The sequence below is a fragment of the Pristiophorus japonicus genome, chromosome 4 (genome assembly GCF_044704955.1).
Source record: "Pristiophorus japonicus isolate sPriJap1 chromosome 4, sPriJap1.hap1, whole genome shotgun sequence".
Classification (NCBI taxonomy): domain Eukaryota; kingdom Metazoa; phylum Chordata; class Chondrichthyes; family Pristiophoridae; genus Pristiophorus; species Pristiophorus japonicus.
The window spans coordinates 68248031-68275899 of record NC_091980.1 but is presented as its reverse complement, the minus strand read 5'-3'; the positions used below and the strand labels follow the sequence as shown (position 1 = coordinate 68275899).

General features: G+C 49.2%; 1 protein-coding gene across 1 annotated transcript in view; it reads left to right on the top strand.

Annotated features, from left to right (window-relative positions):
- LOC139262451 (collagen alpha-1(XXIII) chain-like) overlaps positions 1-27869 on the top strand; it is a 354416-nt gene that overhangs the window by 281729 nt on the left and 44818 nt on the right. Inside the window, exon 9 of the mRNA XM_070877639.1 lies at positions 2847-2867. Within this exon, the coding sequence (XP_070733740.1) occupies positions 2847-2867 (21 nt within the window). The remainder of the gene's footprint in view (positions 1-2846; positions 2868-27869) is intronic.

Genomic DNA, 27869 nt, shown 5'->3' with positions numbered 1-27869 from the left:
CATGGGAGCTGGGCCAGCATCCCCGTTGAAATGCAAGAACCAATCAAGTCGTTCCAGCGGCGAAAGGACGAGCTGTCCATTCAGGCAGACTGCCTGTTGTGGGGTAACCGCGTAGTGCTACCAAAAAAGGGCAGGGAGACATTTATCTCGGATCTCCACAGCACACACCCGGGTATAGTAATGATGAAAGCGATAGCCAGATCCCACATGTGGTGGCCCGGTATCGACTCTGACTTACAGTCCTGTGTACGGCAATGCAGCGTATGTGCTCAGTTGAGCAACGCACCCAGAGAGGCACCACTAAGTTTGTGGTCCTGGCCCTCCAGACATGGTCAAGGATCCATGTCAACTATGCGGGCCCTTTTCTCGGTAAAATGTTCCTGATGGTGGTGGATGCTTTTTCAAAATAGATTGAATGTGAACTAATGTCGGGAAGCACCGCCACCACCACCATTGAAAGCCTGAGGGCCATGTTTGCCACCCACGGCCTGCCTGACATACTGATCAGTGACAGCAGGCCATGTTTCACCAGTGCCGAATTTAAAGAATTCATGACCCGCAATGGGATCAAACATGTCACCTCAGCCCCGTTTAAAGCAGCCTCCAATGGGCAGGCAAAGCGGGCAGTACAAACCATCAAACAGAGCCTTAAACGAGTCACAGAAGGCTCACTCCAAACCCACCTGCCCCGAGTACTGCTCAGCTACCGCACGAGATCCCACTCGCTCACAGGGGTGCCCCCGACTAAGCTACTCATGAAAAGGACACTTAAAACCAGAGTCTCACTGGTTCACCCCAACCTGCATGATCAGGTAGAGAGCAGGCGGCAGCAACAAAATGTAAATGATGGTCGTGCCACTGTGTCACGGGAAATTGATCTGAATGACCCTGTGTATGTGCTAAACTATGGACATGGTCCCAAGTGGATCACGGGCACGGTGATAGCTAAAGAAAGGAGTAGGGTGTTTGTAGTCAAACTAGACAATGGACAAATTTGCAGAAAGCACCTGGACCAAACAAGGCTGCGGTTCACAGACTGCCCTGAACAACCCACAGCAGACACCACCTTTTTCGAGCCCACAACACACACCCAAAGGATCAATGACACCATGCCAGACCAGGAAATTGAACCCATCACGCCCAACAGCCCAGCAAAGCCAGGCTCACCCAGCAGCCCTGCAGTGCCAACAACACGCCAGCCCAGCGAGGGCACAGCCAACACACCAAAACAGACATTTGTACCGAGGCGGTCCACCAGGGAAAGAAAGGCTCCCGACCGTCTCACCTTGTAAATAGTTTTCATTTTGACTTTGGGGGGAATGATGTTGTGTATCTGTAAAGCATGCACTCCCATGTTCCACCACCAGGGAGAGCATCCCCTGAAGTCCCAAGGGATCCCAGCATCCCTTGGGAGCACTGTATATAAGCCGGCCCCTAAGGCCTGTTATTCACTCTGGAGTGTCTTAATAAAGACTGAGGTCACTGTTACTTTAATCTCCCTGTGTGCAGTCTCATCTGTGTTAGGAACACAACAAAAACTTTGGCCCACTTGGCCACCAGGGAGGGTTTCGTCCGGGCCAGCAGCCTGGCACCCAAGAGGGGGTGCCAGACTGCCTGTTGGCGGCCCGGCCGAACCCGTGGGTATAATTGTCAGGCTGATATGGCAGTCGGCCGACACAAAGAAAAACATGGCGGCAGCGGAAATGCATCCTTCCCTTTTAAGGGAAGCCGTACCGCCATTGCAGAAGGCCACAGCCTCACTCGACCACCGGGAAAAAACAGGTTTTGGCACCGCCGGGCGGGCTGAAGATTTTCGGAGGGGAATGTCGCCATCGGGGGTTTGATCGGCAGTGCGCACGGTGATGACGTGTTTACTACGGATCGGCAGCAGCAGAGCGTTAGGGGGAGGATCGGGGCTGTTATATATGTAAACCTATATATACCTTGTATAGTCACCAGAGGGCTCATTCCCTGGAGTCCCAAGGGATCCCACAATCCCTTGGGAGCACAGCTACTTAAGGAGGCCTCAAAGGCTGGAGAGACACTCTGGAGACCTGCAATAAAAGACTAAGGTCACACTTTACTTTGAGCTCACAGTATCCAGCCAGACTCTTTTCTTCATACCTAACAGGGGCACCACCAGGAAAACTCGGGATGGCAATTGGGCTAGCAGCCATTCCACCAAAAGTCAGTGGCCACTCCACTCCGCAGTGTGGCTGTCAATTTGCAGTGGTAACAGGCCTTAAGGAGAGTGGCTCTACTGCATTTTGCTCTCAGCCAGATACTTTGTGCCTTCCAGATATTGTGTCCTAAAACAATTATTACAATCTAATAATAATCTACAATTCAATTATTCTATCCCTTTAACTTGGGCCACTTGCCTCTAAGTAACTGGTTCCCCTTAAGTAACAGCCGCAACCCTTGACATTACTGTGCAATGAACACAACTTGACCCTCACCACCTCACTGTCCAAGCTGCCAGAATTGAGTGCATTTCAGGCAGGGAGCTTGCATTAAAAATTACAATGAGCAAAACCCAGAAGTTAGTGCAAGATTGATCTTGCTCAATGAAGGCAGATGCAAAATCCAATTTTCCTCCTGCCTCCGAGCACATTGTGAAAGTTATACCCCATATTCCTTTACATATTTACTCAATTTTTTTTTAAATATATTTTTATATTACAACAATCTCTCCTCACTGGAAAAATAGGTTCCAAAATTCCTCTCGCTTGTTATCCCTTTTCCACCCAACTGCATTCATCAGAGTGTTTTTCATTTAAAAAGTATAAACAAAGCCCAGCTGCCTGCAGTTAGCGTTTGTCTTTATGAAATGTTTGTGCTTACAGATCCAATACAAAGATCTTCAGGTAAATAAAGCACAGCTGTCTATAATTAGCCTGTCTTTTTTAAATGTTTGCTTGAAAAGCTTTCAGAATTAAATTCCAGTTTGTTTGGGGCGAAAAAAGCTCAGAAATCAATTTACAGGAGAAATCAAATATTCTATTAACGATCATTATTTTCAAACTCGAGCTGCCTTCTCCCCCAAAAGCTGGATGTGCCATTGTGCTGCTGGATGTGCATTGGACAAAATTTTCAACCACCATTTTGCTACAGTCAATCGTGCCATCAGTACATTATAATATTTATCCATGTGTGGGACTGTGTAAGTTCAGCCTGTAATACCAGAGTTATGCTTGGATGGCAGTGAAAAATGTGTGCGAGGCAGGAATTAAGTTAGAGTTATGTCCTGAATTGGAGGAACATGAAGCCAAAATCCTTTTGAGAGAGGCAAATGTTAAATCTGTTGCTGCTTCAAGATGTAATGGCAGCTCTAGAGAAAGAAGGTAAACTGGAGGTCAATGATGAGAGGGAGACTTAGGAGAGGAGTTACAAATTTTACGGGCTAGAATTCCGGCTGCATAGCTGGTGAAGATGGTGTCCATGCCACGTGTACACACTTCTGGTGTGGGACGCGCCAGACGCCATCTTGGTGAGGGCAAAAGGGCGGTCATTAGGAGCACGTGTTGAGTGGACAGATCATGACGTCAATCAGCGTGCAATGCTGATCTGGCGCCATTTTCACCCGCAATACTGGAGCTAACAACCTGTCTTAACCTCACATAGCTGAACATGTGTTTAGCAGTAGCAGTAAGGACTCCCAGCAGGGTTATTTAAAGGCATCAGCAATCACTCTCTAGTTAGTTGGTGAATAATTTCTAATGGCTCTGTGTAAGTTTGTGGAAATGTTTGTTGCTTTCTAGAGTTGATTTAGGTTGGTGAGGTGACTGGGAGTGGTGCTGCGAGGCAAGAAGGCCTTGCTTCTGACTTCAATTGTTCTGGTCAGCCCACCTTCTCCCAGTCATGGATGCTCTAGTTGTCATCCCCCTTGGCCTGCAGCATAACAGGAAGATGGAGCAGAAGTGGCAAAAGATACCGAGCTGCTCACAGAGGGAGGAGGAGGAGAAGGGCTCTCAGCAGGAGGCCTTACCCACCTAGGATCTTCTGAGAGCAACAGTCTTACCTCAGCCTGAGCCAGGAGCAGAGTGTGAGGCATCTGCGCTTTAGGAATAGGTGCTCACAGAATTCTGCCACCTCTTGCAACTAGACCTGCAGCCTCACATCAGGACAAGGACAGCGCTGCCAATGGCTGTGAATGTGACCGTGGCCCTGAATACCCTCACATCGGGATCACTGTTCCCCCTCGGCTGTGAGGCTGCCGTGCACCAGGCATTGTAGGCCGTGCAGTCCCGCTGGCGCGAGCTCCAGCGCTCAGGCACTCTTTTTAATTGCGTCCCACAGACTCATTCTTTCGGCACTTGTACACGGAATCCATTTCAGCACTTGTCTGCTAGACCCCACTACAGTCCTGATCCTGATCCCCGAGGTACTGTTTGTGAATCCTGTGATTGTCCACACGGCAGTTTCTGCGGCCCTTTGCGCACATGCGTGGTATCCCAGAACTGCACATGCGCATCACCCAACAGTTGCAGCCTTGCAACGCGGACATATTTTCTGCAGCTCCCTGAGAGAACTGCTTGGGGGGTGCGAGGAGCGGATCGAAAGGGGAAAGACAGAGACTGTTGGGGTGAGGGGGGCGGGGGGAGAGAAGAGACTGTGGGGGGGTGGAGAGACTACTGGGGGTAGAGACAGGGGGAGAGAGAGAGACTGGAGGAGAGAGAGAGACTGAGGGGGGGGAGAGAAAGAGAGACTGGGAGCAGATTAGCCATGGTATTAAATGGTGGAGCAAGCTCAAGGGGCCAGATGGACTACTCCTGCTCCTATTTCTTATATTCTTATGAGAGAGAGACTGGGGATAGAGTGAGAGAGAGAGAGAGACTGGGGGAGGGAGAGAAAGAGAGTCTGGGGGGGGAAAGAGACAGCCTGGAGGAGGGGAAAGAGAGAGCCTGGGGGGGGGGGGGGAAGAGAGAGACTGGGGGAGAGCATAAGAACATAAGAATTAGGAACAGGAGTAGGCCATCTAGCCCCTTGAGCCTGCTCCGGCATTTAACAAGATCATGGCTGATCTGGCCGTGGACTCAGCTCCACTTACCTGCCCGATCCCCATAACCCTTAATTCCCTTATTGGTTAAAAATCTATCTATCTGTGATTTGAATACATTCAATGAGCTAGCCTCAACTGCTTCCCTGGGCAGAGAATTCCACAGATTCACAACCCTCTGGGAGAAGAAATTCCTTTTCAACTCGGTTTTAAATTGGCTCCCCCGTATTTTGAGGCTGTGCCCCCTAGTTCTAGTCTCCCCTACCAGTGGAAACAACCTCTCTGCCTCTATCTTGTCTATCCCTTTCATTATTTTAAATGTTTCTATAAGATTACCCCTCATCCTTCTGAACTCCAACGAGTAAAGACCCAGTCTACTCAATCTATCATCATAAATTAACCCCCTCATCTCTGGAATCAGCCGAGTGAATCGTCTCTGTACCCCCTCCAAAGCTAGTATATCCTTCCTTAAGTAAGGTGACCAAAACTGTATGCAGTGCTCCAGGTACAGTTGCAGCAGGACCTCCCTGCTTTTGTACTCCATCCCTCTCGCAATGAAGGCCAACATTCCATTCGCCTTCCTGATTATCTGCTGCACCTGCAAAACTAACTTTTTGGGATTCATGCACAAGGACCCCCCAGGTCCTTCTGCACCGCAGCATGTTGTAATTTCTCCCCATTCAAATAATATTCCCTTTTACTGTTTTTTTTTCCCAAGGTGGATGACCTCACATTTTCCGACATTATATTCCATCTGCCAAACCTTAGCCCATTCACTTAACCTATCTAAATCTCTTTGCAGCCTCTGTGTCCTCTATACAACCCACTTTCCCACTAATCTTAGTGTCATCTGCAAATTTTGTTACACTACACTCTGTCCCCTCCTCCAGGTCATCTATGTATATTGTAAACAGTCGTGGTCCCAGCACCGATCCCTGTGGCACACCACTAACCACCGATTTCCAACCCGAAAAGGACCCATTTATCCCGACTCTCCGCTTTCTGTTAGCCAGCCAATTCTCTATCCATGCCAATACATTTCCTCTGACCCCACGAACCTTTATCTTCTGCAGTAACCTTTTGTGTGGCACCTCATCGAATGCCTTTTGGAAATCTAAATACACCACATCCATCGGTACACCTCTATCCACCATGCTCATTATATCCTCAAAGAATTCCAGTAAATTAGTTAAACATGATTTCCCCTTCATGAATCCATGTTGCGTCTGCTTGATTCCACTATTCCTATCTAGATGTCCCGCTACTTCTTCCTTAATGATAGCTTCAAGCATTTTCCCCACTACAGATGTTAAATTAACCGGCCTATAGTTACCTGCCTTTTGTCTGCCCCCTTTTTTTAAACAGAGGCATTACATTAGCTGCTTTCTAATCCGCTGGTACCTCCCCAGAGTCCAGAGAATTTTGGTAGATTATAAAGAATGCATCTGCAATAACTTCCGCCATCTCTTTTAATACCCTGGGATGCATTTCATCGGGACCAGGGGACTTGTCTACCTTGAGTCCCATTAGCCTGTCCAGCACTACTCCGCTAGTGACAGTGATTGTCTCAAGGTCCTCCCTTCCCACATTCCCGTGACCAGCAATTTTTGGCATGGTTTTTGTGTCTTCCACTGTGAAGACTGAAGCAAAATAATTGTTTAAGGTCTCAGCCATTTCCACATTTCCCATTATTAGATCCCCCTTCTCTTCTCCGAAGGGACCAACATTTACTTTAGTCACTCTTTTCCATTTTATATATTGGTAAAAGCTTTTACTATCTGTTTTTATGTTTTGCGCAAGTTTACTTTCATAATCTATCTTTCCTTTCTTTATTGCTTTCTTAGTCATTCTTTGCTGTCGCTTAAAATTTTCCCAATCTTCTAGTTTCCCACTAACCTTGGCCGCCTTATACGCATTGGTTTTTAATTTGATACTCTCCTTTATTTCCTTGTTTATCCATGGCTGGTTATCCCTTCTCTTACCGCCCTTCTTTTTCACTGAAATATATTTTTGTTGAGCACTATGAAAGAGCTCCTTAAAAGTCCTCCACTGTTCCTCAATTGTGCCACCGTTTAGTCTGTGTTCCCAGTCTACTTTAGCTAACTCTGCCCTCATCCCACTGTAGTCCCCTTTGTTTAAGCATAGTACACTCGTTTGAGACACTACTTCCTCACCCTCAATCTGTATTACAAATTCAACCATACTGTGATCACTCATTCCGAGAGGATCTTTTACTAGGAGATCGTTTATTATTCCTGTCTCATTACACAGGACCAGATCTAAGATAGCTTGCTCCCTTGTAGGTTCTGTAACATTCTGTTCTGAGAAACAATCCCGTATGCATTCTATGAATTCCTCCTGAAGGCTACCCCGTGCGATTTGATTTGACCAATCGATATGTAGGTTAAAATCCCCCATGATTACTGCCGTTCCTTTTTCACATGCCTCCATTATTCCCTTGATTATTGTCCGCCCCACCATGAAGTTATTATTTGGGGGCCTATAAACTACGCCCACCAGTGACTTTTTCCCCTTACTATCTCTAATCTCCACCCAAAATGATTCAATATTTTGTTCATTTGAGCCAATATTGTCTCTCACAACTGTCCTGATATCATCCTTTATTAACAGAGCTACCCCACCTCCTTTCCCTTCTTGTCTATCTTTCCGAATTGTCAGATACCCCTGTATGTTTAATTCCCAGTCTTGGCCACCCTGCAACCACATTTCAGTAATGGCCACCAAATCATACCCATTTTTAATGATTTGTGGCGTCAACTCATTTACTTTGTTTCGAATGCTGTGTGCGTTTAGGTAAAGTGTTTTAATACTAGTTTTTAAACCATGATTTTTAGTTTTGATCCCTCCTGCAGCCCCTTTATATTCATACATATTGTCCCTTCCTATCACCTTGTGGTTTACACTTGCCCCAGTGCTACTCTGCTCTGTTGCCTCCTGCCTTTTGCATCCTTTCTTGGGGTTCTGTTCATCTGGGCACTCACTGAGGGAGACTGGGGGAGGGAGTTTGTACGGTGAATGTGATATATCCTTATGCCATCACTAACAGCACACTACACAAGATGGCTCCAATACATCATGTGACTTTTATTGTATTTATAGCAGCAGTTGCATTACCGCAGTAGTCCACTAGGTGGAGCGTTATTACACTTCTCCCTCCTTAATGAAGAAGTAATTATAACAACATAATCATCATACATAACTTGCATGGTTATACACAACAAAAGGTATGGACTTATTTTGCCATATTTACAAATAAAATTTAACCACTGGTTTTCTGTTTCGAAGAGGATACCTTTGCTCTCGAATAGAGCTGTTGAGGCTGGGTCATTGAATATATTTAAGGCTAAGATAGACAGATTTTTGAGCGACAGGGGAATAAAGGGTTATGGGGAGCAGGCAGGGAAGTGGATCTGAGTCCATGATCAGATCAGCCATGATCTTATTAAATGGCAGAGCAGGCTCGAAGGGCCAAATGGCCTACTCCTGCTCCTATTTCTTATGTTCTTATGTAAGCCAGAGGAGAATCTTTCTCCAAGGGCGAATCTTGATCTACATTTGAACTCTACAACTTCAGACTATTTGTCTGCCTGACTCGGACTCAGACTTAAATTCTGGCTTTCTCTTGGACTTATTTTGAATACATCTGATGTAGGATTTGCTACTGGTACTCTACTTGTAACAAGAATATCTAACTCATCAGAAAAAATCGATTCATTCCAACTTTCAACTCCTTCCACGTCTGTAGGTAAAATATGATCAATGTGAACAAACCTAACCTTTCCATGATCAAACATTTTGACCAAATATATACGAGGACCACATATCTTCACTAGTCATCCTGCTAACCACTTTAGCTATTTATGGTGATGGATCTTCACTTTCACCTGCTGATTCAATTTCACACTTCCCTTTCATACTCTACCTCGATCATGAATCTCTTTCTGTCTTAATTGTTTCTCTTCTACTGACTATTCCAAGTTCGGCTTTAACAACGAGAACCTGGTTCATGGCTGTCGTTTGAGAACAACTCTGTTGATGTTCTACCTGAGGTATGAGGAGTATTAAGATAAGTAATTAGAAATTTGCAAATTTGTGGTCTAATGACAACTGTCGTTTCTTTGGATTTGGATCCAATATTTTACAATTTGTACTGTGTGCTCTGCTGCACCATTTGATGCAGGGTTGTATGGTGGAACCTTGCTATGTTTCACACCATTTCTGCTCATGAACTGTGCAAATTCTTCTGAACAAAATTGCAGCCCATTATCAGACACTTTCTTCTGGGAGGCCATATGAAGAAAATAACCATCGCAAATTGCCTAGTGTTTTACTTGTTGTTATTTTCCACATCTGAAACACCTCTATGCACTTTGAATGGCTATCAATTACAATGAACAATCGTTGTCCTAGCTCAGCAAAATCTACATGTAACCTTTGCCACACCCTGGGAAGCCATTTCCATGGCTGTAATGGTACTGATAGTGGTTTCTTGCTCAACGATTGACATGTTGCACACTGACTAACGATGTACTCTATACCTTTATCTAGACCTGGCCACCATAAGTAACTGCATGCAAAACTCTTGGTCAAGCACATTCCCAGGTGCTGATCATGAAGATCTCCTAACAAGTTGGACCTGAACTTATTTAGAATAACTACTCTTGCACCCCACATGATACAATCTTTGTCCATTGATTGCTACGAATCTGATACTTGGTTTGGCCAGCCATTTGCTATGTAATCATACACCTTCGACATAACTGGGTCACATTTGGTTGCTCTACCAATCTCTTCAGCTATGACTGGCAGTTCATCACTATATGCAAAATAGAACATTTATTCCCTATTGGATGTAAATTGTGATGGGGAAGGCAATCTGACATAGCATCAGCATTACCATCTGACTTAGGTACAACAACAATGTGTGTAGCCCAATTACTTAGATCTACCTTAGAGATAACATTCTCAGTTTCTAGTTTTTTGAGTTCTTGCTCAACTTTCTCCTTGAGCGCATATGGTACAGGATGTGGCTTGCAGTAAACTGGTCTAGCATTCTTTTGTACTCTGACACTCGTCTTCAAGCCTTGGATCGGACTGCCTGTTTTGTGGAACACCTTCGCAGATTGCTTGATGACGTCATCTTTTGATGCAAATCTCATTTCAACATGAAAAATCTCATTCCAATCCAGCTTCAGTGATCCCAACCAATTTCTACCTATCAAGGCAAGCTTGTCTCCTGCTACTACTAGGAGAGGCAAGCTCTGAAACTGATCCTTGTATTTCACCGGTACGGTGATGCATCCTACCACAGGGATTTGCTCTCCTGAGTAGCCTCGCAGCTCTATCTTCAACTTCCCCAGTGGAAAATCACTCAACTAGTCGAGATATAGCGATTCCAGTACTATGCTCACGGATGCACCAGTGTCGATTTCCATGGGTATCCTGGTTCCTGCAATGTCTACTTGGAGACAATACATCGTGAATCGTTGTTAGATACCCTCATGCTCCTGATGACATGCATCTCCAGAATCTCCTCATCCTGTTGCTTCTTTTCAATGCTATGTAGTTTCTGGTGATTTCTACTTTTAGCATTGAACATCGATTCATTCTTCAGTCAGCATGCTTTTGCAAGATGTCCTGTTTTCTTGCAGAAGAAATACTCTGCCTTCACATATGGACAACTTTGAGCAATGTATTGTCCCAGGCACCAATAGCATGATTGCAATTCTCTGTTACATTGGCCAGTTGCTGATGCCTTTGGGCCCAACTGCCTTTTACTTTTAACCTGCAGGCGATTCACCTCGGTTGGCTGATGACTGGAAATGGCACGAAATTCTCAGTATTGGTCGGCCATATCCATTGCCATAGCAGTCTGACAAGCTAAATCAAAAGTCAAGTTAGGGATTGTAAACAACTTTCTTCTGATTGCTTCATTTTCCATCCCACAAACAAAGCGGTCACGCAATGCTTGGTCCTGAAAGTTTCTGAAATGACAGTGAATGGATAGCTTTTTTAAAGCTACAATGTACTCACTGATACTCTTGTCATTTAACTGATCTCGTATTCCAAAATGATAACTTTCAGTAATTTCCAGGGCTCAGGATTGTAGTGCAGAATCTCTGTCAGTGGCTTGTCCTTTGGCTGTTTGGGAACAAACACATTTTTCAGAGTTTCATACACCTCAGGATCTGCTTCAGTCAGAAAAATATCCCATTTTCTTTCTAACACCACACAGTTACGGTTTTCATCATCGGGGCATCGACGATACTATTTGCAATGAAAAACATTTCTAGCCGCTCTATAAATGCTCCGAAAGTCTCTCGGTCACGATGGAACTCACCCAAACACCCTATTATTCCCATAGGTGCAGCCATCTGGACTCTGACAGTTCAGCTAAGTGTGCTTATAATTTATCTTGGATTTTTAGCTGTTCTGCAAAACAAAAAAGCTCTCAAAGTCTTTCTGTCAGTTGGCTGAATTATCCACCAACAAAAATTTCAGGTAGGGAATCCGATTCTCCTATCCTACGTCACCAATGTGATATATTCTTACGACATCACTAACAACACACTACACAAGATGCCTCCAATACATCATGTGACTTTTATTGTATTTACAGCAGCAATGGCATTATCATAGTAGTCCAGTAGGTGGAACAGTAGTCCATTATTACAGTGAACTAAAAGGGAAGAGACGGGAGAGAGAGAGAGATGGGAGGGAGTGAGAGAGACTGGGGAGGGAGGGCGAGAGAGAGAGAGAGAGAGAGAGACTGGGGGAGAGAGAGGGAGGGACAGGAAGAGAGCGACTGGGGGGGAAGAGAGAGAGAGAGAGAGAGACTGGGGGGTGGGGAAGAGAGAGAGAGAGACTGGGGGGGTGGGCAAGAGAGAGAGAGAGACTGGGGGTGAGAGGGAGAGAGACTGAGGGGGAGGGAGTGAGACTGAGGGAGAGAGTTTGTACGATGAACTAAAACTTTTAATTAATTCTACCATAAACAAACTTGCATGTAAATATCAAATTAATTTCAATAAAAATAAGTGTGAGGTGGTACATTTTGATAGGAATGAGGAGGCTACCTACGCCTTGGAAAATAACAATCTAAGTTGGGTAGAGGTGCAAAGGGATCTGGGAATATAGCTTCACAAATCATTAAAATAGCAACGGAGGTTAAAAAAACGATAGAAAAGCAAATAAAACACGAGTTCATTTCTAGAGGAATAAAATTTAAAAGTTATGTTAAACCTGTATAGAACCTTGTCTGATTGTCTCATGATTTGAGATAGTGGGGTGGCAATATGGCATTACTGTATATATGCTTTTAAGTGGTTACTGTTGTTTCAAAATTTACCCACGAACGAAAGAGTTCATGGCCCGCTCAGTACAAAAAAAAAATTACAGGGAGCATTATTCCAGGATCCTTCCAGGCTGGAGCAGGTGACATCTGTAACATTTTCCAGTTCGCCATCTGCTGCTGCCAGGAGAGGGGAGTTCATTGTCTTCTCTTTGACTAGAGAGAAGCACTGGGTGCATGCACGTGGCTTTGCCAGGATAGTGGGCTTCTCCATGGTGCAGCGCGCCATCGACTGCACACACGTGGCTTTGCGGGCACCACAGCTAAAGGTTATCACTCTCTGAATGTGAAGTTAGTGTGCAACCATGCTCAGCATATCATACTGGTGAATGCCAGCAGTCATGATGCTTTTATTCTGCGCCAGTCCACTGTTCCTGCAGTCTTTGAGCCACCACGACAAACCAAAGAGTGACTACTAGGTGACGAGGGCTATCCGCTGACCTGACTTATGAATGCGCTGTGCATCCCATGCACATGATGAAAGCCATGTTGCCACACAGAATCTGATACAGCAGATCATTGACATCCTTAAGCAACGCTTCTCCTGTCTGAACCACTCTAGAGGAGCCCTGCAGTACTCAGCAGAGCATGTCTCAAGATTTGTCATGGTCTGTAGCATGCTCCACAGCCTGGCCATCATGAGGGCACCAGGCATACGGCAACCAGCTGAGGAGGAGAAGAAGCAAGCGGCAAGGAGGAAGCAACTCAAACAGCCCCTTTGTGCACAGGCTGCCTGTGATCAACTCACCCGACTGCGATAGCAGTGAACACAACCCAAAGTCCCCATTTAGCAATAGTCCTACACCTTCCATTCCTTCTGTTACTGGCCATCACAGCATCCTCTTGGCTGCAATGCTGAAATAAAAGCCACCACAAAAGAAACATTCTATCCAACTTTATACATCAATCCATCCAATATTACATAACCAAGTCAACCTATCCTCCATGTACCTGTCCTGGTGCTCCTACAATGTGCTACCTCAGTGGTTGCACCATAGGTGGTGGAAGGCTGCTGACTTTCCGTAGTAATGTGTCTCTACTTATCTGTAAAATAACTCCATGAGGCCTAGTGCTGTGCTTCAACTGCTCTGACCTTGGTCCCTTTATTGTAACCCAAAGTGAGGCAGCAATGTGGTGACCAGCCTTTTATACAGCTGCTGCCTGGGCCTCCCACAGCTGCACCCTCTAGTGGTACCAGCATAGTATGTACAGAGTATACATATATGACAACATTCCCCCCCAAAGTCTTTGATGCAAGTTAGTTACAGGTTGAGGCAATTCGGAACTTTGCGCTCCCTGGTTGATCATCTGAGTGTCACTTCTGGCATGGGTGAGTTGGTCGGGCCACTGCTGTCTTGCAGCGCTGTTGGTCTGACTGGACTGTTGGAGATGGTGGGATCATCCTTGTGGTTGGCAGCTGGGTCTGTTGCTGATTGGGTATGTGTAGGTGGATCGCTGAAGGTAAGGTCCTCTCACGGTAGTTCCTGATTACCTATAAATCGCAATTTGGTCTGGTCCAAATGCTTTCTGCACGTTTGGCTGTTAAGCAGTTTGACAAAAAACACTCTATTTCCCTCCTTGGCGACAACAGTGCCAGCGACCCATTTGGGGCCATGACCGTGATTCAGCACAAACACCGGGTCGTTTACAGTGACGTCGCGTGATACAGCGCGCGATCATGGTACATGTTTTGCCAATAACGCCTGGTTTCCACCTGATCGTTGAGGTCAGGGTGGACTAAGGAGAGCCTGGTTTTGAGTGCACGTTTCATTAGTAACTCCGCAGGGAGGACCCCGGTAAGCGAGTGGCGTCGTGTCCTGTAATTGATCAGCACCCGGGATAGGCGGGTTTGTAAGGAGCCTTCCATGACGCGTTTCAAGCTCTGCTTTAAGGTTTGGACTGCCCGCTCCGCTTGGCCGTTGGATGCGGGCTTGAACGGGGCACACCTGACATGCTTGATGCCATTGCGGGTCATGAATTCATTGAATTCTGAGCTGGTGAAACACAGACCATTGTCGCTGACCAGAATGTCAGGCAAGCCATGGGTGGCGAACATGGCCCTGAGGCTTTCAATGGTGGCGGTGGACGTGCTGGATGCCATTATTACACATTCGATCCACTTAGAGTAGGTGTCCACTACAACGAAGAACATTTTTTCTAGAAAGGGGGCTGCATAATCTACGTAGATCCTGGACCATGGTTTTGAGGGCCAGGACCACAGACTGAGTTGAGCCTCCCTGGGGGCATTACTCAATTGTGAGCAAGTGTTACACTGGCTCACGCACGACTCCAAGTCCGAGTCAATGCCGGGCCACCAGACATGGGACCTGGCGATAGCCTTCATCATGACTATGCCTGGGTGGGCACGTAGGTCGCGTATGAAGGTTGTCCTAACTTTTTTTGGCAGGACGACGCAGTTGCCCCATAAGAGGCAATCCGATTGGATGGACATTTCATCTTTACGACGGTGAAACGGCTTTATCTCGTCTTGCAGTTCTCTTGGGACCGCTGACCAGCCCCCATTGAGGACATAACTTTTTACAAGCGATAACATGGGGTCCTGGTTGGTCAAGGTCCTGATCTGGTGGGCCGTTAGGGGTGACCCTTCGCTTTCGAAGACGTCCATGACCAGGCACAGGTCTGTGGGCTGCGCCATTTCCACTCCAGTGGTGGGCAACGGTAGCTGGCTGAGGGCATTGGCGCAGTTCTCAGTGCCTGGTCTGTGGCAGATCACATAATCGTAGGCCGCTAGTGTAAGTGCCCATCTTCAGATTCGCGATGAAGCATTGGTGTTTATGCCTTTGCTTTCCAAAAACAGTGATATTAAGGGCTTGTGGTCGGCTGCTAACTCGAACCTAAGTCCGAGCAAATACTGGTACATTTTTTTTACCCCATAGACACAGGCCAAAGCCTCCTTCTCGACCATACTGTAGGCTCTTTCAGCCTTGGATAGACTTCTAGATGCATATGCAACCGGTTTGGAGTTTGCCCGCTACATTTGCTTGCTGTAAAACACACCCGACATCGTACAACGACGCGTCACATGCTAAAACTAGACGTTAACCTGGGTCATACAATACAAGCAACTTGTTCAAACACAGCAAGTTTCTGGCCTTTTTGAAGGCGGACCTCTTGATTTTGACCCCAAACCCAGTCGTCTCCCTTGCGTAGCAACTTGTGCAACGGTTCGAGCAAGGTGCTCAACCCTGGAAGAAAATTATCGAAATAGTTGAGGAATCCCAGGAACGCACGCAGCTCCGTTACATTTCGTAGTCTGGGTGCATTCTTGATAGCCTCTGTCTTCGAGTCTGTGGGCCTGATGCCGTCTGCCGCAATCTTCCTCACCAGGAATTCTACCGCTGGCACCAGGAAGACACACTTGGATCGTTTCAATAGGAGTCCGACTCTGTTTAGTCGACTTAAAACCTCTTTCAGGTTGTACAAGTATTCGGTGGTGTTGCGGCAGGTGATTAGGATGTCATCCTGAAATACAACGGTGCGTGGAACTGATTCCTTTGGAAGATGGCTGCAGCCGAGCAGATCCCGAACGGGCACCTGTGATACAAAAACAGTCCCTTGTGTGTGTTAATGTACGTTAATTTTTTCGACGACTAGCCAGCTCCTGGGTCATGTAAGCGGAGGTTAGATCCAGATTGGTGAATGCCTTTCCCCCTGTTAATGTTGCAAAGAGATCATCGGCTTTGGGTAGCGGGTACTGGTCCTGTAATGAAACTCGGTTGATCGTATCTTGTAGTCGCCGCAGATTCTGACCGTGACATCGCTCTTAAGTACCAGAACAATCGGGCTGGCCCACTCATTGAATTCGACTGGTGACATGATTCCCTCGCATTGAAGTCTGTCCAATTCGATCTCCACTTTCTCCCTCTTCAGGTAAGGGACCGCTCGAGCCTTGTGATGAACAGGCCGTGCCTCGGGGACCAAATGGATATGCATTTTGGCGCCTGTGAATTTGCCGATGCTTGATTCAAATAGGGATGGGAACTTGCTCAGCACTTGAGCACAGGAAGCATCATCCACTGAAGATAGTGCTTTGACATCTTCCCAGTTCTGCCGAATCATCCCCATCCAGCTTCTGCCAAGCAGCATTGGCCCATCGCCTGGTACAACCCACAGTGGTAATTTGTATATCTCTCCATCATAGGATACCTTTACGTTCGCACTGCCGATAACTGGGATCAGTTCCTTGGTGTAAGTTCGCAGCTTTGTCTGAATCGGGCTCAGCTTGGGTCTTTGTTCTTTGTTGCCCCACAGCCTCTCAAATGCCTTCTGGCTCATAAGTGACTGACTCGCCCTCGTGTCCAACTCCATGGAAACAGGAATGCCATTTATCTTGACTTTCATTATCATGGGGGAACTTTTGGTAGTGAAGGTGTGCACCCCATGCACTGCTTCCTCGGGCTGAGTCGCCTCTCTAGCTTGTACTTTATGATCCTTGCTGGATCGGAAACCTCCTGCCGACTCCTCAGCCACGTTTTGAGTCGCAGTTCTTCTGCACATTCGCTGTGAGTGGCCCTTTTGGCCACAGCCTTTGCACACATAGTGTCTGAATCAACACAGACGAGCCCAATGGTTAACCCCACAATGCCAGTATGTTAAACGATTCACATTTACACCCCTTGACGGACTCTGAGTCGGACTAATTCTTTGATCAACAGTTATTTTCTGCACAGTACTTGCCAGTGAGTTTTGATTCTGGGAGAATCTCAACGTTGAGGTCGTGAATGCCTGGCTTAAGGTCACTTCCCGTCGCGAAAACATCCCGCAACATATTGTTGAGGAGTTCGCCAAATTTGCACGGTTCCGCGAGCCTTCATAGGTCTGCGACATATTCCGCTAAATCCTGGCTCTCGGTGCGGCGGTGTGTGTAGAAGTGATACCTAGGCCAGCGAAACCCAAGTAAAGGCTTCACCCTCTGTAAACTTTTCTAAACTACCAACGACAGCCATCTCTGCGTGTAAGTCCGTGATCTGTTCTCGTCGCCAGTTAATGTGTCTTTACTTATCTGTAGAATAACTCCATGAGGCCTAGTGCTGTGTTTGAACTGCTGTAACCTTAGTCTCTCTTTATTGTAACCTAGAGTGAGGCAGCAATTTTTATACAGCTGCTGCCTGGGCCTCCCACAGTTGCACCCTCTAGTGGTACCAGCATAGTCATATATGACACGTAGGGGACACTAAAGATGGCCTTGCAGGATGATCATAAGCAGCCCTGGGCCTTGAAGGCCCGGCTTTAGACTGCACCACCTCGGCATGGGCGATAGCAGCATGAGTTGGCAAGCTGGCTGATAGGCAACTGCAAAGGCACTGGTGGAATAGCAGTGGCGGGAGGCCGAATCCTGTTATCTTAAAAGGACAGCAGGTTCGTGCTCCAAGGAGCCACTGCCACTCCTCGGGGATGGAGGGGTGGTGCTTCAGCATTCCTGGTAATCTGTTGGTGACAGATTGCTGGACTGCTGTGACACCCTGCAAGCTCCTTTCCACACCGGTAAACACAGCCACGATGACAGCGGTCTAAGCTTGTGTGGCAGCAAGGTGAGCCTGCATGAGAGCAGTTTGAGCTTGCATGACAGAAGTCTGGGTTTCCACTGCAGGACTCAGTTGGGTGGCTTCTGCTTGTGATGCAATGGAAGCTGAGACATCGATCAACAGAGGCTGCATCGTGGTTGGGTCCACAAGTAGACTAATGGAGTTGCCCATCACTTCCAAGCTGGAAATCATAGGCGCCAAGCACTGCACAAAGCCCGTGCAAGGTTGGTGCAACGCACATCAGATCGGAAATTTGCACATGCTTCCTGCTGCTATATAGGGGACCTAGTATACTGGTTAGTGGGAAATAAATAGGCATTGCATGGCCGAATTAATAGGCCGTTGTGCTATGTTAAATCTGTCAGAATTTGAAGGTGTATTAATATTACTCTCACACCTAGGGGTGAAATTGCCCGTCGCCCTGATTGTTTTGGGATAGCCTTCCGGGGCTGGGACTTCCTGTGCCCGGTCCAGAGATCCCATTCCCGACACTGAATTGGGCCGTCCATTCCTCAAAGGAAGCAGAGGGCTCTCTCCAGCGCTCCGCTTCCTTGGAGGTGTGTTCCTGGGGCGGCAGCACCACGCTGAGGGGGCCAGTGCCATGCGGATGCTCCTCGTAGCGTGATGTACTACAATGCCCCTCCCCTTCCATTAAAGGGGAGGGCTGCTGGGCATCCTGTGGCCACAGGGATGCGATCGACCGAGCCAGCAGTCTAGCGCCCAAAACAGAGTGCCTTGCTGCATGATGGGGGCCTGGTCGACATGAGGGTCACCATTGTCAGGCCGATGCAAGAGTCGGCCAACAAATTAAGCGGCGCCCTGGCGGTGGATGTCTGGCAGGTTCGCGACCTACAAGGCTGGCGTTAACATCGGCCAGCACCAGCATCGTGGTCCGCGGGGCAATTTCCCCCACGGGGCGCAAAAGGGTCAGCCCGGGGCATTGAGGGGGTCAGCAAACACGGCAATGGCATAATCGCTGGTTATGTGCCGGCATTCATGAGAGGCGTGGCGCTGCCGGAGTAGCGACCCCCAAACCTCCAGGGCAATTTCCCTAGAGGAGCGAGTGCCCCCCCCCCCCCCCCCCACTCCCCTGGCAAAAACGCCATTGTGCCCTGTTAGCTCTCCCTGGAAACACTAATGGGGCTGTGAAAAGGGGCAATTCTGCCCCCATAGCCTCTTGACAGTAAGTCACCACTAAAATTACCAGCAATCAGAACATGTCGCTTGTTGTGGATTTCTACCGAACACTTTGACAATTCACCACATTTCATCAGTCAATTTGGAGTTGATAAATCACATGCAGACAAGTTTTATTTTACAGCTTGAACGGCATAAATTAAACCCTTAGATTGTTTAACTTGTAACTACATTTCTTGTGCTGTGCCTTTTTAAACAGAACTTTGAGACAGAACATCTTCTACATGTGTTTAACATTTTAGATTGCCATCAGAAAGGATGATTTGATTATTGTCGACTGAATCAAAATTGTGAAAATGTGCAAACATTTTTGTTGATATTATTCACCTGAGCCCCTTCAAGTTCAGGATATATCCGAAAGGTTCAAATAATTTAAAATTATAGCCATGTGTCTTACCTGACTGTCTGATCACAAAATGTGCACCCAAATGTAAAGGCTAGAGTTTCTTGTAACCTAGATTGACATTACTCTGAACTGAAATTGGAGGATGTTTTTGGTGATTATGTTAATAATATCCACTGTTACTTTAAGCAAGAAAATACAAATCTGCTTTTTTGCTGCTGGCAATGGTTTCTACCCATCATTTCATAACTACTGGCAGTAAGTTGATTCTATTTGCTGCCACTGTGTGGGCAGCTGTAGAGTAACATGTATATTATATGGGGAATTGCACAGCTTTTAAAGAACAGCTAGGGGAAAATCGAGAAATAATATATTGGCCCTGAAAGTGGGCAGGTTGTAATCTCGGCAATAATGCAGCGACTCCCAGGGGCCAAAATTGTCCCCCTTCCTTAAGCTCCATTACCGCCTCTAAGAGCGGAGAGGCCTCACCGACCGGGGGCAGACAGATGGGACGACCCATCCGAACATGCCCCCGGGCCAAGAGCAGCGGGAACAGGTTTCTGCGTCGCCCGTGTTGCCGTCCCGTCGGGCACGCGCCGACCCCACACCGACCGGCGGCAACCCCCTTACCAATCCCCGCAGCAAAGGCGCTGCCGCCGTCGGTGCCACTGACGGCTTTCCCCAGCGGGAAGCTGTGTGTGCCTGGGCGGCACGTCTGCCCTTAAAGGGGAGGGTGCACTGCCGACGCCTCCATTTTATTTGAATTGTCGGGCTGACTCCGAGGTCCGACAATGGTGGCCACAGGTTCAGCCGGGTCACCAACAGGCAGCTCGGCATCCTCTCTTGGGTGCCACGCCGCTGGCCCGGCCAAAACCCTCCCTGGTGGCCCAGCGGGCCTAAGTAAACCCCATGCCGAGCTCGTGGCAGTCCTCCCCTTTAACTGAAGGGGAGGGACATTATGACACTGCAGTGCGGCACTGACAACCCGTTGGGATGTCCGACCTGACCAAAGGGCACTTCCGCCCCTCAGCACCACCGTGATCGGAAATAGAAGTCAAAGCGGTGAATATCGCTGCAAGATCCGCCCCATGGATTTCTGATAACGTGAAGTGGAAGCTGTACAAATATTGCTACAAATCTAATGTCCATTTGAACATTGGAAAATACCAATAGAAATCTGATTTTTATTAGTGGTGTTAAGGTAGCCATGGGCTAAACTTTCCGCCTATTGTCCATAAATTGACCAATAATCTAGCCCATATGTCTTTATATGACTTTGTTTCAGTGGACTGAAATTTGTATGTGTGATTTATGATTCTATTTTTTGACAGGCAGAGCTGTTGACAGCTTTCTGGTAGTAGTATTAATATTAGTGTGTCCCTTGTACTCAAGGATGATTGTACCAACAAATAAGGGAGCAAAATTCAAGCTAGATGGGTGCATTGATAACTATACAGGTCAATACGTGATGGACATTGTCTACCACAAGCTTTGCATAACTACGCACCTGCGGGTTTCTCTCTGTGACGTTGCCAATCCTTCCATCTCTCGCATCTTGCCTCCGATTGGTATGGCATTGTAGCTCAGAGCCCTTATCTCACTTCAGCATGGCATTGTTGTCTGTTGATGTCTCCCAAGAGGCAACGGCTACACTGCACTGCTTCAAATGAATCTTCAGTGTCCACTTGTATTGTCTTTGTTGTCTACCCTGCTTTCTTCAGCCATCCACCAGTTCTCCATAAAGCACCTGCTTTGGTAACCAGACGTCATCCACCCTAACAATATCTCCAGCCCAACGGACTGAGCCTTGATTATTATAGCCTCAATGCTGATGCTGTCAGCACGCATCGTTGTTTGTGATCTTGTCCTGTCACCTAATACAATGGGCCCAAGTTTCCACATGATTTGCGCCTGATTTTTAGGAGCAACTGGTGGAGAACAGACTATCTTAGAAATCGCAATTCTCCACATTTTTTTTTCTGCAGTTCTAGTCAGGTAGAACAGTTCTACTTTGGAACAGAATTTTTTCTTCAAAAGGGGGCGTGTCCGGCCACTGACGCCTGATTTCAAAGTTTCCACAGTGAAAACGTACTCCAAACTAAAGTAGAATGGAGCAAGTGAAGATTTTTGTAGAACTGAAAAAACCTGTTCTACACATTAAAAAATCAGGCGCAGGTTACAAATTAGGCGTCCAGAACGAGGTGGGGGGGGGGGGAAGTCATTAAATTCTATAATAAATCCTTATTTATACTTATACAAATATTATACAAATAAATCCAACCTGAATAAACATTAAAAAGCAAAGAAAAGCAAATAAACCATCTTCCTACCTGTGTGAAAGTGCTTCAGGCAGGCCTTTCGGGACCGAAGGCTGAACGGGCCGGCCCGAGACCTCTGGCAGGGCCCGTCCCCAGCACCAGATTTACAGGTAGATGGCGTTGTGTTGGGTCGGGTCGGGTCGGGGAGGTTCGGTTCGGGTCGGGGGGGAGAGAGAGAGAGAGAGAGAGAGAGAGAGGGAGAGAGAGGGAGAGAGGGAGGGAGGGAGGGAGGTCAGATCAGATCCAGTCCGGGAGCGGGAGTCGGGTCGGGTCCAGTGGCGGGGGGCGGGAGCGCGGGTCGGGTCCAGTCGGGGAGGCAGGGAGCGGGAACAGGAGCGCGGGTAGGGTCGGGTCGGGTCCAGTCGGGGGGTCGGGGAGCGGGAACAGGAGCACGAGTCAAGTCGGGTCAGTCGGGGGTTGGGGGGGGAATCGGGTGTCGGGTCTGGTCCGGAGGCAGGGGGGGGCGGGGAGCGGGTGTCGGGTCTGGTCTGGTCCGGAGGCAGGGGGGGGCGGGGAGCGGGTGTCGGGTCTGGTCCGGAGGCGGGGTGGGGGAGGGGGGGAGCGGGTGTCGGGTCTGGTCTGGTCCGGAGGCGGGGGGGGTGGGGAGCGGGTGTCTGGTCTGGTCCGGAGGCAGTGGGGGGGGGGAGCGGGTGTCGGGTCTGGTCCGGAGGCAGTGGGGGGGGGAGCGGGTGTCTGGTCTGGTCTGGTCCGGAGGCAGGGGGGGGCGGGGAGTGGGTGTCGGGTCTGGTCTGGTCCGGAGGCGGTGGGGGGGGAATCGGGTGTCGGGTCTGGTCTGGTCCGGAGGCAGGGGGGGGCGGGGAGTGGGTGTCGGGTCTGGTCTGGTCCGGAGGCGGTGGGGGGGGGAATCGGGTGTCGGGTCTGGTCCGGAGGCAGGGGGGAGCGGGGTGTCGGGTCTGGTCCGGAGGCAGGGGGGTGGGGGAGCGGGTGTCGGGTCTGGTCCGGAGGCGGTGGGGGGGGAATCGGGTGTCGGGTCTGGTCCGGAGGCAGGGGGGAGCGGGGTGTCGGGTCTGGTCCGGAGGCAGGGGGGGGGGGGAGCGGGTGTCGGGTCTGGTCTGGTCCGGAGGCAGGGGGGGGGGGGAGCGGGTGTCGGGTCTGGTCCGGAGGCGGTGGGGGGGAATCGGGTGTCGGGTCTGGTCCGGAGGCAGGGGGGAGCGGGGTGTCGGGTCTGGTCCGGAGGCGGTGGGGGGGGAATCGGGTGTCGGGTCTGGTCCGGAGGCAGGGGGGAGCGGGGTGTCGGGTCTGGTCCGGAGGCAGGGGGGTGGGGGAGCGGGTGTCGGGTCTGGTCCGGAGGCAGGGGGGGGGGGGAGCGGGTGTCGGGTCTGGTCTGGTCCGGAGGCAGGGGGGGGGGGAGCGGGTGTCGGGTCTGGTCCGGAGGCAGGGGGGGGGGGGAGCGGGTGTCGGGTCTGGTCTGGTCCGGAGGCAGGGGGGGGGGGAGCGGGTGTCGGGTCTGGTCTGGTCCGGAGGCAGGGGGGGGGGGGAGCGGGTGTCGGGTCTGGTCCGGAGGCAGGGGGGGGCGGGGAGCGGGTGTCGGGTCTGGTCCGGAGGCAGGGGGGGGGGGGAGCGGGTGTCGGGTCTGGTCCGGAGGCGGGGTGGGGGAGGGGGGGGAGCTGGTGTCAGGTCTGGTCCGGAGGCGGGGTGGGGGAGGGGGAGCGGGTGTCGGGTCTGGTCCGGAGGCAGGGGGGGGCGGGGAGCGGGTGTCGGGTCTGGTCTGGTCCGGAGGCGGGATGGGGGTGGGGGGGGGGGGGGGGGAGCGGGTGTCGGGTCTGGTCCGGAGGCAGGGGGAGGGGCGGGGAGCGGGTGTCGGGTCTGGTCCGGAGGCAGGGGGGGGAAGCAGGAGCTGGCCGTGGGAGGAGCCTTATTCACGCAGCCCCAGTGAGGCCATTCAGCCAGGGCTAGGGACTGCGTGCTTCGGGCCCCTCCCACACAGTTCGGTGCCTGGAGCTACTGCACTTGCGTGCCCACTGTAGCGCGCATGTGCAGAGGTCCCGGCACTGTTTTCAGCGCAGGGACCTGGCTCCGCCCCCCCACAGCTCGTGCTGGCTGCGCCGAGGGCCAGAGGACCTGCAAGTAGGTGGAGAATACCGATAATTTTTTTAGGCGCACTTTGTGGCGCGAAAAACGGGCGTCCAGGTCGGGACTGCGCCGTTCTAGGCGCGTGTGGAAACTTGGGCCCATTGTAAGGTGCGAAGGTGTCTTTGGTGAAACCTTTCCAGCTGTTGACTGTGCCTTCTATAGAGTGTTCCTATTTTGCATGTATACAGGAGTCTACAGCATCTCATCACTCTCTTTCATAGTATAGCATGCTTTGACTACTTTATGCCATTATTAACATCTTTGTTTTAATATTTTGATTTTTTTCTCATTTTTATCAGAATAGAATGATGTCACCACCTGTAGTGAAGTCTAAGGGGGTTACTTTGGTGAGAGGGTGAAAATGGGCACTAGTGGGTGTTGTGCTAATAAGACACGCCTGTTTGAAAGTCTGGATTTAGCACACAATTTTGGGACTAATTGCTGATAACCATAATTTGAATTTGCCTGGAGATGCTAAAACAGTCACCTGTAGGTTTAGCACTCAAGTGCTGATTAGACCCAATTTTCGTGGGCTCCTCGGACCCACTTCCAGTGCAAGTGTGGAGTGTGCTGGCTGAAACACAGGTTTCAAGATAGTTTCAGGAGCGAGGGAGAGGGTGCACAGTTTCTCGGATGTGGCACTGGAGGTCCTGGTGGAGGAGGTCCAGAGGAGGAAGAATGATGTCCTGTACCCGCAGAGGGAAGGAGCCCACCTCGCCCTCCTGTCCCTCTTTCCTGCAGTAGCTGGTGCTGCTCTGCCTGGCCTCATGTCCTCCGCCCTTTCCTCATCCAGACCAAGGAGGACCCCCAGCAATATACCTATGACCAAGCACTCCCTTTCTCCTGGCGACTCCTACAAGGTGTCCAGGAAGGTGGAGTAGCACAGCACTTATTCTTTTTAACTGAAGTTCTCAAAGAATTTCCAGAATAAATATTGACAAAGTGTTGGTGAAGTATTGACAAACTGTCCCAGAAAGTCTCCCAATGTGTTTCAAAAGTCCTCTTCAAACCTCCAGCAGCAAATGAACACTGAAAGGCGAGTATGCCTTTAAGTTGCGCTCAAAATCCTCAGTAATAGCTTGTTTACTCCTATTCAGCTGGTCGCTGTTAGGAGAGGGCATTAGTTCAAGTGCTAGCCACTAAAATGCCATGCAGCCTCTTTAATGAGCGCTAGCACCTTAACGATAATCCGGGTGCCCGTTCCTAGCTTCAACTCCTTTGCGAAGGTGTCGTCCTTCGCGAAGCGTGGACTAAACCAACATTGCAGCTAAAGACCCCATATTGGCCACCTTGGAGGCTCTTTAGCACCAAAAGCATCTGGGGGAAAATTGACCCCTAAGTACATGGGGCCCAAATTTGGCCCTCTGGTTTTTACAGTGCACCTCTGAGCCCCCCGACGACATTTTAGATCAGAAGCAGCGCCCCAAAAAATACTTGTGATCATGGCCGATTCTCAGGCCGTCTGTGGAGCTGGCGTGGCGCAGAACAAAGAGAGGGGGGTGGAGCTAGGTCCAGAAAACAGTGCCGGGACCTCTGCACTTGAGCGCTAGAGTCTGCGCGCATGTGCAGTAGCTCCTGGCAGGCCGCTTCGGCAAACGCACACTGCAGGCTGTGTGGGAGGGGCCGAAGTATGCCCTCCCTAGCCCTGACCAAATGGGCTCCCTCATCGGCGGCCCGCTGTGTTCCCTAAGGTAGGACTTCTATTTTTTATTTGTTATTTACTGATTGATTTTGGTGCTTTAGGGGCAGGGTTCCTTCTATTTTATTTGAAAATTAATTGCTTATTACTTTTTGTGCTTTGTTTGGTGCTTGGTGGCGCTTTAAATGTAGTTACTTGCGGCAATTCCTTAACTGTAAGTAAGGTCTTTCTGTGCGGACAAAAGTGGACACATACGCTGCCCTAAGTTAGTTTAGTACAACTTTTTTCTGGCCAAATTGGCATAAATGTTGTAAGTGGCTGGGAACGCCCCCTTTTAAAAAAAAACTGACCTAACAAAAAACCTAACTAACTCACTTACACTGGAGCAAATTAAATGGCCATATTTGCAACTAAAAAGATACACCAGAAAAATCAAGTTACACCAAAAAAAACGGTGCAACTTATGAGGAAATTTGAGCCTTAAGAAAGGAGAAGTCCCTCAAATATTCTTCATCTTTTACGTTGCACAGTGTCTGGGATAAAATAATTCTCAAAAACATACATACCAAATGGGACAAAATAGATATATTTTGTCCATGATGTATGATCTTTCTTTCTTTATGGTATTTGCCTTGACAATTACTCCACTTGGAGACTGCGGGGGAGAAAATCGAGTCATTTGTGCCTCCCATTCGCGCCCCCAAGGGGCGCAAATGACTCTTCGCCGTTGCGCGGTGCAGCTGACTCCCACTAAATTCCACAGGAGTTTAACAGTGGCGGTAACCGGTAGCACCCCGCTCCGCTGCACCGGCGATGACAATATCATCACCATGCGCAGCGACCCGTTTTCACCCCGGAGCGAAAATTCGGGAGCGCCCCCTGTATCTGCACCAGGAAAGGCTGTAGGCCGCTCCCTGGCGCTACTTAAAGGGGAGGTGGCCCTTGCACAAAAAAAATCATCCAACTTACCGGACACAGCCTGTTGAATTGTGGAACACGGGGTCCATGCCGTGATCTTACAGCCCAGCACTCCACTTGCGTGCCTGGCTGATGCCACGGTAGCCCGCTCCCCGGTGGTCCAGGTATGGACTTGCAGAGTCGGTAGCTTGACCCTCCCCTTCAATGAAAGGGACGGCCCCTTCTATGCGGCGTGCCCCTCTTCTTTCCTTTCCGCCTCACTCACGCCCCCAGAGCAAGTGGAGCACGTTACTTTGCGCTCCACTTGCTCTCGAGGACGGTAACCCCAATATCGCGAGCGGGGTGGGACTTCTGTTACAACCCCAAAGCAGGGCACGACGCAATTTCCCCCACCTACACCTTTTATTAAGCCAGTGCATTCACTCCAAGAGTGACAAAATAGTGGGGGAGATTTTGAGGCCTCCCACCTGGCAGAAATGGCACAGCAGCACCCCGAAAATAGTGGGTTGTGACTTAGCGCCCAGTTCCCGCCGACGTTGCATCCCCAAAGGCGTAGCGTTGGGTGGCAGGAACATCACTCGAGTCCCCAGTCGGCCCTTTTAATATGCAAATCGGGATCCTATGGCATTGCCAGTTTAGGACTCAACTGTGTGGAGCCCGTTCTGCACAGTTTCAGCTGATGGTCCAGCCAAAGAGGAATCCAAAAAGGTCAATTTAAATTTATTATGGTGGAGCTAGGAGGAGCAGGAGCACCCATCTCCAAAAAAAACAACCTGAGCCTATGCTGCATGAGGTCCAGCCACCAAGATCAGACTCCTCCCCGAATCTACCTTTTCCTGGGCCAGAAGTTGGTTGAGCTGTCCGATGTTGCAGCAGCCCAGGGCAGGCGGGCATCTCATAGAATCATAGAGAATTACGACACAGAAGGAGGCCATTGGGCCCATCGTGTCTGTGCCGGTGACTCGGCAGCTTTGGTTTTCCATATGTTAATGACCCAGCCCACAAACTGGACCAGGCCTCCCGCCGCGACGAGTAAGCAGCCTGCTGGTGCAATCCACTGGCCGGCCAGCAAAACACCGCCCGGGGCAAAATCTACCCCAGTGTTCAACATGCTAATGTTTTAATTGCAGTCTTGCTTGCTTGCTTTGTTCTGAAAGTAAGTCAAGTAAAATATTGTTCAGTAGCTGAAATACAGTCTTAACAGGCACCCAAATATTTCAACAATTAAACTTGATCCTAGAAGGAGCCAAATTTTTCAAGTTGAATGTGCTGGCACATTAGGAAGTGTGGCTCCAGGCCAAAGGGTATCCTTTCTGTTTTAACACCTATGGATGTTTGACAGCCTTACACAATTGTGAAAGATATATAAGCAAAATACTGCGGATGCTGGAATCTGAAATAGAAAGCAGCAAATGCTAGAAATCTCAGCGGGTCAGGCAGCATCTG